This window comes from Hemiscyllium ocellatum, chromosome 31 (genome assembly GCF_020745735.1).
Source record: "Hemiscyllium ocellatum isolate sHemOce1 chromosome 31, sHemOce1.pat.X.cur, whole genome shotgun sequence".
NCBI classification, from domain to species: Eukaryota; Metazoa; Chordata; class Chondrichthyes; order Orectolobiformes; family Hemiscylliidae; genus Hemiscyllium; species Hemiscyllium ocellatum.
In genome coordinates, this window is record NC_083431.1 from 27,825,314 (window position 1) to 27,838,848 (window position 13,535).

The 13,535-nt window shown below is 40.2% G+C and overlaps 1 protein-coding gene across 1 annotated transcript in view; it reads left to right on the forward strand.

The window, feature by feature from the left end:
* The window catches only part of usp32 (ubiquitin specific peptidase 32), a 199,429-nt gene that overhangs the window by 56,215 nt on the left and 129,679 nt on the right, over window positions 1-13,535 (forward strand). The window contains exon 3 of the mRNA XM_060847945.1: window positions 9,927-10,032. Coding sequence (XP_060703928.1) covers window positions 9,927-10,032 — 106 coding nt within the window. The remainder of the gene's footprint in view (window positions 1-9,926; window positions 10,033-13,535) is intronic.

Genomic DNA, 13,535 nt, shown 5'->3' on the forward strand with positions numbered 1-13,535 from the left:
CAGAAATGAAACATCGCAGCCTCAAGTTCTGATATTCTGTAGAAACATCAAACTCAAAACGCACTCTTCTTTTTGTCGCACTCTGCATTAAAAAGACACAACAGCAAAGATATTTTAATACAATATGCTCATCTGGCTAAAGCATGGCCACTGACACAACTGTTTTCTTTAAAACAGTCATTGTAGAATCAGGGGCTCAAGGCACTCAATCAATTTGCTTTAAGGTAACAAGTTTAATAATTTTAAAAAGGACATAATGTCCTACAATTTCAAAATAAAAATAAAATCTGCCCTTTTACTATTGCCCACAAAACATTGAATTGAGATCCTAATTCAAGCAAGGCAAAACTACTACTTAAAAGGATTTCCTGAACCAGTATTTTAACAAATCAAAATTTTTAAACATCAAACACTCTCAGCATGGAGCAATTTAAATTGAAACTATCCTTTTTCAACGCAAGTGTTAGTACAACCTTTATTTCAACATTTCTAGTTTTTAATTTTTTTTGCATCCTTTGACTGAAATTACACTTGGAACAAGAGAAAGCCTTCGCAGCAGACCATATGGCATCACAATCCAACCCACTCTCTTTCCCAATAACAAAGACTCACAGACATTCAAATTTTGCCGTGAGGGGACTTTAATCCCTTTCTCACTTTCCTCATGGGGCTCAAACCCCACATAAATACACACAATTCGAATTCTACTTGAAACACAGAGCTCGAATGTCGCTCAGGCCCAGAGAGCTCGAGCCCCGCACCACACTGAGCACCCGAACCCTGAATCAACCCACCCAGTAGGCTCGAGGCCCAGTACCACACAGAGGACTCTAACCCCAACCAAACCCATCCCAGGGACTCCGAACCCCAGTACCGTGCAGAGGACTCCAATCCTGACCAAACCAACGCCCCCCCACCCCTACCCCAATGCAGCACAGAGGACTTGAACCTCTGTCAGCCAGTGGGCTTGTGAAACTGTGTCTCTCAACTGAACTAATTATCGTTCGAGGAATGCGTAGAATACAGAGTGATCGAGCAAGAGGACTGTCTCCGGCGCACAGGAATATCGAGAGGGATCAAGGTTTAAAACATTACCTTGTGGGCCCATCTGTCTTGAGACACCAATATTCTGGGCAGCCACTGACATCATCCGATCGTAACTAGAGGTCTGGATCCTGCTGACTACACCAATATTGTGGTCCCGTTTCCCCCGACAGTCGCAGCAAAACACTCAGACACAATGTGACTTTACCTCCTCCATCTTTATTGTGGGCCCTGGAGAGAACGATTGCCCATGTGCACAAAGACATGAATTAGTGGTCTTCTCTGAAATAGCAATTTCTCAATGAATTATGTAATCATTTTACAGGGAAGAGCATCCAGATATGGCAACATATATATTAATTGGGTGACCGTTACAATCAGTGGGTATCAATAGTAAAGATTAAGCCATCTGCTGTTACACATGAATAACTGGCTTCACATAATGAATATTTTTTACCTTGTTAATTGAAGTTACATACTGAAATGCTACCTTATCTTGTTAAATGGCTTTATATAATGACTGCTTTTCCACCTTGGTAACTCATTGCCCTTGCTTCCAGCACTCCATTTCTGACTGTAAATTCTTATCTGAGTCATGCCTAGCTGAATCTCTTGTTTCACAAAACTCAGATCTTAACTCTTTCCCTGCCTACTTATACCCTTTACACATTCTCATAGGCCAGCCTCTCTCAGTCCATTCTCCGTAAACCGTTGCCTGTATTCCAGTTGTTATGCAAAGGAAGGAAATATACTGCCTTTATCTGTGTTGATTCTAAAACGTCCTCTAAATAGTCTTATGCATCCCAAACTGCTGCTGAAAAGTCAAAAGAAATAAAGCTAGACAAACTTATAGACATTGGTTACTGACACTGGTTGTGCAGTGGTTAGCACTTGCATAGTGTGAATGTTAGTCCCTGCTTGTCAGTCTAAAATTATCCAATTATTGTTGCATTTGGACAGGGACTGCTCCTTTTGTATCTGTTGGTAGATCTGATCTGATGGTAGACGGACAGTCATTGTTGAAGCTGAACATGGTGGATTCACTTCCACCCTCTGGCAGCTGTTCGTGTGGAGTTTTCATGTCTCTGTGGCTGAGTGGGTTTTCACCAAGTGCTCTGGTTTCTTCCTACAGTCTAAAGGTGTGCAGGTTAGGTGGACTAGCCATGCTAAATTACCCATAGTGTTCACCGATGTATAGGTGAAGTGCATTAACCATGAAATGTAAGGTTTTAGGGAAGGGTTAGAAAGATGGGTCTGGGTGGATGCACTTCGGAGGGTTGGTGTAAATTTGTTTGCACACTGTCAGGGTTCAATGACTCTGAATGTGCTTTGGGTGGAAATGTCCATTCCCAAACTGGCTGAGTGCTAAATGACATAACTACAAGACTGGGTCTGTGACAGACAGGGAAGGAACCAACAAGAGGCAAATATGTTTGACCTTGACTTCAGAAAATGATGCAGGTACATCTGACCATTGCAGGTGAGGTGCGAAAGACCATTGCAAAGTCCCTGTGAAGATAAAGTGCCAAATTTACACCGGGCATTTTATTCATGCATTATGTTCTGAGACACCTTCAATGTGCTCGATAGGATAGCTTCAGAAGATATCTAGCAAATCAAAACTGATTATCAATGAGTCATCACAAATATCCATATCCTCAACAATGGCAGAACTTAGCACATCAGTGCAAAGCACAAAATGCAAGTGTTTGCAACCATCTTCTGCCAGAAGTGCCAAATGGACAATCGGTCTCTGCCTTCTCTGGAGGTCTCCAACATCACAGTAAGGAATTTTGATCCAGTTTGGCCCACTGCACAAGTTAACAGGAAACTGTTGGAGATACCAGATATTGCAAAGGCTGTGGATTCTGAAAAGTTCTGAGCAGCAGTGTTAAATATTTGTGTCCCAGAGGTAGTGTGGTCTTAGCCAAACTTTTCCACTCTAGCCGCAAGACTGGTATCTGCCCAAAAATGTGGATAGATTGAGAAGGGATTTTGAAAAGGTGATGATGCAGACCAAAAGCAAAGGGATAGTACCTGAGGAATGGGAGCTATCTATAAGTGCAAATTCTCATGGAATTAGGGAAGGGAAATTCGGTTTTAGATGAAATAGGTTTGAGCGGGTAGAATTTCAGTTTCATGGGCATTACTTATTTGAAAATACATAAACTGGCTGTGTTACCATTTCATCACTGGCAAGGCATCTCGAACTTTAGACTGATCAAATAGCTGATGTGATATAGAAACGCCCCCAAACAATTTTGCAGGGGAACTTGAGAAGGCAGTTAAGAGTTACTTTTCTGAAGTTTGACTTCTATTGAATATGTTAAAGGAAAATGAAAATTAGTATGGAGGAATTTTGTCCTTGATAAATAGAAAGGGCAACCACATGCTGATTTTTCAAACACTTCTCATTTTACTTGTTAAATGATTGTTTTATTTCTTGAAACCTGTCTTCATTATTTTTAGTTAGCTGATTTCAGAAAAATCATTGAAATCCAGAGAGGGGTTATGTATCGTGTGCAGTCGTGATAAAGTATTGAATCTCACCAGAAATCACCTAATGATCAATTTGGTGAGTTTCTTGGAGGGCTTGTCACTGTAACCTTGAGCAAGTTCTATAATGCTGCTGTGCCAAACTTGCTTCATTAGTGATGCATGACCTACTTGGACATGAGGCCCTGATAAATGACCAATTCTCATGCAAAACCCTGAAAGACATTCCACACATTCCCTGATTGTTTGTGCTGGACCTGCAGGACTGACAATGCTCACTCCCTGAACTGTAGTGAAACTACCCTCTGACCACCCCAAGCAGATGACTAACCACATCCAAGTCATGAACTGTAATTGCACAATGCCCTTGACTTACTGTGCTAGCATCTGATGACAGATGGCAGCTACCCTTGACTTGACTTCATCTTTAATGAGATGTGTACATGACAGGCTGGTAAGCTCAGCGAATGGTCTGTTTATCTCTGGGAAAGTCAAAAATAGTTTAAAAATTTAAAATCTGATTGAAGATTTGTAGCGCGGGTATCCGTTGTTGTGGTTCTGCTCGCCGAGCTGGAAGTTTTTGCTGCAAACGTTTCGTTCCCTGGCTAGGGAACATCATCAGTGCTGTTGGAGCCTCGTGTGAAGCGCTGCTTTGATGTTTCTTCTGGTATTTATATTGGTTTGTTCTTGCCGCTTCCGGGTGTCAGTTTCAGCTGCAGTGATTTGTATGTGGGGTCCAGGTCGATGTGTCTGTTGATGGATGTTCTTGCCGTTTCCGGGTGTCAGTTTCAGCTGTAGTGGTTTGTATATGGTGTCCAGGTCAATGTGTCTGTTGATGGAGTTTGGGGATGAATGCCATGCTTCTAGGAATTCTCTGGCTGTTCTCTGTCTGGCTTGTCCTATGATAGTGGTGTTTTCCCAGTCAAATTCATGTTGCTGGTTGTCTGAGTGTATGGCTACTAGAGATAGCTGGTCGTGTCGTTTTGTGGCTAGCTGATGTTCATGGATGCGGATTGTTAGCTGTCTTCCTGTTTGTCCTATATAGTGTTTTGTGCAGTCCTTGCATGGTATTTTGTAAACTACGTTAGTTTGGCTCATGCTGGGTATTGGGTCCTTTGTTCTAGTGAGTTGTTGTCTGAGCGTGGATGTTGGCTTGTGTGCTGTTATGAGTCCTAAGGGTCGCAGTAGTCTGGCTGTCAGTTCTGAGACGCTCCTGACGTATGGTAGAGTGGCTAGTCCTTTTGGTTGTGGCATGTCCTCGTTCCGTAGTCTATCTCTTAGGCATCTGGTGATAAAGTTGCGTGGGTATCCGTTTTTGGCGAATACCTTGGACAAACCACTACAGCTGAAACTGACACCCGGAAACGGCAAGAACATCCATCAACAGACACATCGACCTGGACCCCACATACAAATCACTGCAGCTGAAACTGACACCCGGAAGCGGCAAGAACAAACCAATATAAATACCGGAAGAAACATCAAAGCAGCGCTTCACACGAGGCTCCAACAGCACTGATGATGTTCCCTAGCCAGGGAACGAAACGTTTGCAGCAAAAACTTCCAGCTCGGCGAGCAGAACCACAACAATAGTTTAAAAATGTAGAAAGCAGTAATTTTCCTTTCCAACTTCTATTATCATTATTAACTTTTAATGGGTGGCCATTAATTGAGCCAGATTTGCTTGACCATGTCTTTTACTTCATTTCTTAACTCTTGATTTTCTTCTTCTATTTTTTTTGTTTCTAATGCTAGTAGATTTTTTGTTTGTCCAGGGCAGACATATGGACAGCTTCAGTCTTAGTTATTTTCAGTTACATAAACGTAAACTTCCTATTGGGGACGAGGCCAAGGCAGAAGAAGGGAACATTTTGTATTTGTTGAGGTATTGCTTCATTTGTGCTTTTAACCTGTAAAAAATGTAACTTTGCAGAATTCTTTACTGAGATTTACGAATTAATTTTATTAACTGTCTTCTATGACTGGTTATCAGACAAAAAAAAACAAGATTTTTTTTCTCCCTTTGCTGCATTATTGTTAAATAACGGCCTCCAATTCATTTTCATTTTGCCAAACTTGAGAGGTGAATATACAGCAGCTCTCAATTGCTCATTTCCTTAGAGGTTCCCTGGTGAGTTGGTTCACACGTTTAGGTAATCAACATCTTACAAGAAGTTCTGGTGCAGTATTATTGGAAATGATACTAATATTTTAAGTTGTGCATTTGTTCTTAATATAAAATATCTTGTGTCTGCACCATATTGAAAAGTCTGTTATCAGATTTCTCTAACATTTCCTATTAATTCACCTGTTTGTGCACAATTTCAAGAAGTGTGGCATTGGAAAAGCACAGCAGATCAGGCAGCATCTCAGGAGTAAGAGAGTCAATGCTTTGAGCATGAGCCCTTTATCAGGAATGCCATTCTTGATGAAAGGCTTATGTTTGAAACAGTGACTCTCCTGCTTTTCCAGCACCACATTTTTAAATTCTGGTCTCCAGCATCTGCACCCTCACTTTGTCCTGTTTGTGTACAATGGTAAGTCTGTCTTTTGAATGTATAAATGAAACTATACCCCGTCCAACCAACATAAGAGAAAGTGAGGACTGCAGATGCTGGAGATTAGAGTTGAGAGTGTGGTGCTGGAAAAGCACAACAGGTCAGACAGCACCCTTATTCCTGATGAAGAGCTTTTGCCTGAAACATCTATTTTCCTGCTCCTCGGATGTTGCCTGACCTGTGCTTTTCAAGCACCACACTCGCAACTAATGTAGGAGTCTGAAATGAAAAATTGGTGCTGGGATGTGGGAGTTCCAGGGCTTGTAGAGCTAATTTTGTAATGAGTGTCATGGGAAAGAGCTTTTGGGGATGGTAGCATTGATGTTTCCAATTTTTATTCTCACTAGCACATGGGATGAGGTGGGTGTGGGGAGAGGCATGAATTGTCTGAATACAGGGGTCCTAGACCTATGAAATGTGAGTATAGTCTTAGTTTGCAATGTATTACTTCCAAATTTGATTTTTCTTCTGCCAGTCTCTTTATCCTTCTCTTTCTAATAGTGCTCTGGGTGTACCCACAACCTGTACACTGCAGTAGTTCAAGAAAACAGCTCACCACCATCTTAAGGACAATTGGGATTGGACAAAAAAATACTGCCCCAGCCAATAATGCCTATTTCCTGTAAACAAATGAAGAATAAAAACATGCTTATACCCTTGTAAGCATCACTTCATCCAAACTTGTGTGTCTGAACTTGCACCAAATCCCATTCATACATCACCTCTGTGTTTGCTGACCTAAACTGGGCTCTGATTAAGCAACATCTTGATTGAAAGATTCCTAGTATTGTTTTCAGATTGCACCATCATCTGGTTCCTAACTATCTCTATAATTTTCTCTAGCTGCAAAACACTCAGAAAAATGGCATACTCCGAAAGCAGCCTCTTGCACTTTTAATAGCTAGATCTTTATCTGGAATACCCTCACTATGCTTTTCTTGCTCTGTACCTGATTCCTGATGAAGGGCTTATGCCCGAAACGTCGAATTTCCTGTTCCTTGGATGCTGCCTGACCTGCTGCGCTTTTTCAGCAACACATTTTCAGCTCTGATACTCTAGCATCTGCAGACCTCACTTTCTCCTTGAAGATTTTAACCTACTGTGAATCCTCTTGCAAGGATGCCTTCTTTGAAGAAGCTCTCTTCCTCCCTCTACAAGGATTTCAGTGAATTCCTCTCTCACTGCACCCCTCAGGGATTCCTGATGAAGGGCTTATGCCCGAAACGTTGAATTTCCTGTTCTTTGGATGCTGCCTGACCTGCTGCGCTTTTCCAGCAACACATTTTCAGCTCTGATACTCTAGCATCTGCAGACCTCACTTTCTCCTTGAAGATTTTAACCTACTGTGAATCCTCTTGCAAGGATGCCTTCTTTGAAGAAGCTCTCTTCCTCCCTCTACAAGGATTTCAGTGAATTCCTCTCTCACTGCACCCCTCAGGGATTCCTGATGAAGGGCTTATGCCCGAAACGTTGGATTTCCTGTTCCTTGGATGCTGCCTGACCTGCTGCGCTTTTCCAGCAACACATTTTCAGCTCAATATTTTTTGAGGACTATTGACATTTTGGGAACTGAGAAAATTAATTCACAAAAGGCATAGAAAATTGAAAGATACAAAGACACTCAGTAGGTGGCAGCAGAAGGTCAGGCAAAGTATGGGGACTATTTATGGCCAGAAATGTGTACTCCTAGGATGTTGGAAAGATGCAGCCACATGGGGTGAGCCCATTATGTTGGTAGAGGTGTCAGAAGGGCTGGGACATTGGAGGCTTGGTTGGAAAAGAGAAAGATGTGTGCGCTCAGTGCAGGTGGAGGTTGTAAAAGTGCTGAGGAGGGAATAAGTGGTCAAGTAAATTAACATGGCAAATGGTTTTTTAAGTTAAACTTGTGAAGAAAAGTAAATATCATTGGATTTATTGATTTATTCAATTATTGAAACCAGTGTAATTAGTTTTTGTGTTCAAAATCTTTAGGCTGAGTGACTTTGGATTATTTATATTACAGATGTTGAATAAAATAGCTGATCATTTTGTGAATTGTGGGGTTTTAAACTACTCATATGAAAAATATTAATATATATTTGCAAATAAGTTAATTTGATTAGAACCACAGCTTTATTGGCTTACTGTCAAATGCTGAGTTTGTTTTAACTCTGTTTTTGCCATGCGTACATTAATGTGATTAAGTCCTGTGTGATTAGTGAAGATTCATTGCTTTAAAAAGAGTCAAAATATTGAGGATGTCAGCACTGTTGAGGATGATAAAGTCTACTCTGGGCTAACTTGATGCAGCCAAAAAATGTTGAAATGTCCTTCTGAGCTTTTCAATGTGCCAAAGGAAAATACAGTCCAGCACAGGGCCTTTTACATTAAGTCTCAAAATAAGTCTTTTGTTATCTCTTCATGCGCCGTGTTAATTGAGTGATATATTGTGACAGGACATTTTGTCTGATTACTGGTCCAGGGCCCATTTGGAAGTATGTTGCTTTTCTAAGGGACGAAAATGAATGTTTAGTGAACTCTGACTTTTCTGACAACCAAGTCAGTAGTAGCAGTGATATTTCTTGGGGGTATGTTACTGCCATATTTCTTGAAATGGTTTGTAGATCAGAGGTACAAGTTAAAAAAAATTCTGAAATTACTCATGGAATATATTAAACATATTGTACCAGTTTTACAGTTCATACATTGGGTTATAGTCCTGGGATTAGCAATCCTGCTGCTTACTTTGGCGCTGAGAGCAGAATGTTGTGATAAGTAAATAGAAGAGGACATGCAGAAAAACAATGAATAAGAATGACGATGTTTGAATTTGTGTATTCTTTATTTTGGGGGAAACCTACTTTTTGTGTTATAATAAGGAGCCAAAAACAGGAGTGCGCCATTCAGCCCTCCAGTCATTCACCATTCAATGAGATCTTGGCTGATCTTTGCCCTGACTCCATTTACCTGCCTTTGGCCTGTATCCATTAATACCATTGCTTTACAAGAAGAAAATCTATATCCGATTTAAAATCACTCCTGATCCTGTATTGATGCTGTTGTGGAAGTATGTTCCAAACATCTACCATCCTTTGTGTGAAAGTGCTTTCTAATATCTCTCCTGAGCAGTTTGTGTCCCCTAGTTCTAAAGTATTAATTCTGTGGAAATGGGCAGAAGATAGTCACCAGTGGAGGCAAGAAATGATTCCATGTCCCTGTGTTTTTTGCATTTGCTTCCTTCCCTCATGTATCAGGAACAGTCAGGTGACCTTTTTTGCATGGAACCTGATAATAGCATGGTCTGTAAGTATTTGAAATCTAGTTGGATTTAATGTATGATTTTATATAGTAACAAGATATCTCTGAAGAATCTTTTGAGTGAAAGGCTTTCTTGCACAGAATATTGAACTTTGCCATTTTAACTTGAGAATTGAGTGTTTAACAGCTGTGTATACTGCATTATATGTAGCCAAAATTCTGTCATCAAGAAAATTAGCTAGCTTGTATTGATGTCCAGTATAATTATACTTTAATAGCATTTTTGTAATGTATCATATATTGTATTGCTACTCAGTCACTTAACTGGAAGCTTTCAAAGAACGTCATCTCGTCTGTTATTGTTGGCCACAATTGGGATAGATGATGTATTCAACCCGCAAGCACTGAAACATACTTTTAAAGGCAAAACGTGATTATTGTCATCTCCAAGTATTAATATTTAAAAACTAAGTTATGTAGGTGATGGTTACAATTGTATAAAAATTTAAATATTATCAGTGTGATATTTGGAGGAAAATTTGCCAGATCAAAAATACTCAGTAGATTTTGAATTTTTTTAAATTTCCATAGGTTATCTATCATTCATTTGGTGGAACATCAAAAGGTCTTCATTTTAATAATCTGATAGTGGGGCTGGTCCTCCTGACAAGGGGAAGAGATGAAGAAAAAGCGAAGTGTAAGTACCCCAATCATCATCATTGTATGTTCAATGAAAATGTCAACAAATTAAAACCTACAATGGTAACAATTCAACTCTATTGGAACCGTTCCCTGATTTGTAGCTTGTTATGCAGAGCAGGATTTTGGTGATTTGGAAACTTGAATATTCAGGACAACTTGGATAAATCTGAAAATATATTGAATATTTCCAGCAATAATTAGCCTCCTATTAATATTTAGCTATCAGTATAGTGCATCTTCTAATTAGTTTTAAATCAACTTGTTCAACAATAATTCTCAACTTTAGGAGCTTCATTTCCAAAAGACATTGGCAAACTATGCAGTGAAGCACAGAAAACCTGTTTTAACTAACATCTTATGAACTGCACTCTTGACAAACTGGCAAAATTGTATACACTAATTACTGTGACGTTTACTCTATTATTTTGTTCAATTATTACAATTTTTAATTTATTTACCTGAATGTAAGTATACTTATTTAATCAACTGGCCACATGAAATACCAACAGTTAATTCGAATTTGAATCAATTTCTCCTCCAATACTATGATCTAATCTCCGAGTAGTCAGTTGAGGGTTCAGGTGAGAAGGCTCTGTGCTGGTAAGTTTCATTTAAGGCAAAGTTACATTATTATTTAAATGATCTATGTTGTAACTAAAGGAAAATGGTAATGTGTATACCTCCTGCATTATGGATCTATTATTTGGTCCGTGTTTTTAATTTAATTATGAAGGTCTCTTAATTCAAAATATTTGATCAATAGGCATACTCCTGGCCTAATGGGTGCCAGATAATGAAAAGTTTGCTGTACTCCCTGTTATCTTTCGATTTGGAATTAATCTGCTAAGAACATTGGAACTCATTAACCTCAGAAATTGTCATGATGTGGAGGGGCTGGTGTTGGTCTGGGTGGATGAAGTCCAAAATTTCACAATCCCAGGTTATAATCCAACAGGTTTATTTGAAAGTGCAAGCTTTTGAAGTGCTGCTGCTTTGTCAGATAGCTAATGAGGCAGGTACATAGGAAATCTTCATAGCTGAAGTCAGTATGGCCCACCATTCAGTGCTGGCTGTTCATTCGAGTATTCCAACACCAATTCCCCTGCTTTCCTTTTGCATCTAGAGTCATAGTCATATAGCCCATGTCGACCTCATTTCCCAAACTGAACTAGTCCCATTTGCCTGTGTTTGGCCCATATTCCACTAAACCTTGCCTATTCATGTGCCTGTCCAAATGTCTTTTCAGTGTTGTAACTGTACTTGCCTCTACCACTTCCTCTGGCAGCTAGTTCCATATATGCATTATCCTTATTGTGAAAATGTTGCCTCTCAGGTCCCTTTGCCTTATCGGTTTCTGAGTCAGAATTTTATGCTATAACAACTATTAAGGAAATACTCCTGAACCATTCTCCCACTTCGTGATGATGTTAAATTGACCATCCCTCTTCACTGATATCCCGAAGCAGAGGGAGTAATGATTTTTCTCTTTATTCCCATTTATTAACATCCTCATAATTTTAACTTGTACTAAATCTCTTCCCTACTTCAGAAATAATCCAGAAATGCCAACTACTTCTCAAATTATCTTCTCATCTAAACCTAATATTCTATCAGAATCATAGAGTCATAGAGATGTACAACACAGAGACACACCCTTCAGTCGAACTCGTCCATGCCAACCAGATATCCCACCTAATCTAGTCCCATTTATCAGCACTTGGCCCACATCCGTCTAAACCCTTCCTTTTCATATGCCCATCCAGATGCCTTTTAAATGTTGCAATTGTACCAGCCTCCACCACTTCCTCTGGCAATTCATTGCATACATGCACCACCCATTGCATGAGAAAGTTGCCACTTAGGTCCCTTTTAAATATTTCCTCCCTCACCCTAAACCTTGGCTTTCTAGTTCTGGACTCCCCCACCCCAGGGAAAAGACTTTGTCTATTTATCCTATCCATGCCCCTCGTACTTTTATAAACTTCTATGAGGTCACCCCTCAGCCTTCGACACTCCAGGGAAAACAGCTCCAGCCTATTCAATCTCTCCCTTTAGCTCAAATCCTCCAATCTGGCAACATCCTTGTAAATATTTTCTGAACCCTTTCAAGTTTCACAACATCCTTCCAATTTGAAGGAGACCAGAATTGCACACAGTATTCCAAAAGTGGTCTAACCAATGTCCTGTACAATTGCAACATAATCTCCCAACTCCTGTACTCAATGCTTTGACCAATTAAGGCAAACATACCAAACACCACCTTCATTATCCTATCGACCTGCAACTCTACTTTCAAGGAGCTATGAACCTGCACTTCAAGATCTCTCTGTTCAGCAATACTCCTTTGGACCCTACCATTAAGTGTATAAGTCCTGCTGAGGTTTGCTTCACAAAATGCAGCACTTCGCATTTATCTGAATTAAACTCCATCTGCCACTCATCAGCCCATTGGCCCATCTGATGAAGATCCCATTGTCATCTGAGGTAACCTTCACTGCCCACTACGCCTCCGATTTTGGTGTCATCTGTAAATTTACTACCTATACCTCCTATGTTCATATCCAAATTACATAAATGACCAGCACCAATCCTTGTGGCACTCCACTGTTCACAAGCATCCAATCTGAAAAAACAATGCTCCACCACCACACCCTTCTACCTTCGAGCCAGTTCTGTATCCAAATGGCTAGTTCTCCTTCTATTCCATGAGATCTAACCTTGCTAATCAGTCAACCATGAGGAACCTTGTCGAATGCGTTACTGAAGTCCATGTAGATCATGTCTACCCCTCTGCTCTCATCAATGCTTTTGATTACTTGTTCAAAAAAACTCAATCAAGTTTGTGAGACATGATTTCCCACACACACAGCCATGTTGACTATCCTTAATCAGTCTTCGCCTTTTCAAATATGTGTAAATCCTGTTCCTCAGGATTCCCTCCAACAACTCGCCCACTACCGAAATCAGGCTCACTGATCTATAGTTCCCTGGCTTGTCCTAAGCACCTTTCTTAAATAATAGTACCACGTTAGCCAACCTGCAGTGTTCTAACACCTCACTTGTGACTATTGATACAAATATCTCAGCAAGGGGCCCAGCAATCACACCCCTAGCTTCCCACAGGGGTCAGGTCCTGGGGATTTATCCACTTTTATGTGTTTCAAGACATCCAGAACTTCCTTCTCTGTAATATGGACATTTTTCAACATGTCACCATCTATTTTCCCACATTCTATATCTTCCATGATCTTCTCCACAATAAACACTGATGCAACATAATCATTTAGTATCTTGCCCCATCTCCTATAGCTCCACACAGAGGCTCCCTGCTGATCCTTGAGGAGCCCTATTCGCTCCCTAGTTACCCTTTTGTCCTCTTCAGATTCTCCTTAACTCTGTTTGCCAAAGCTATTTCATGTCCCCTTTTTGCCCTCCTGATTTCACTCTTAAGTATACTTCTACTGCCTTTATACTCTTCTAAAGATTCACTTGATCTCT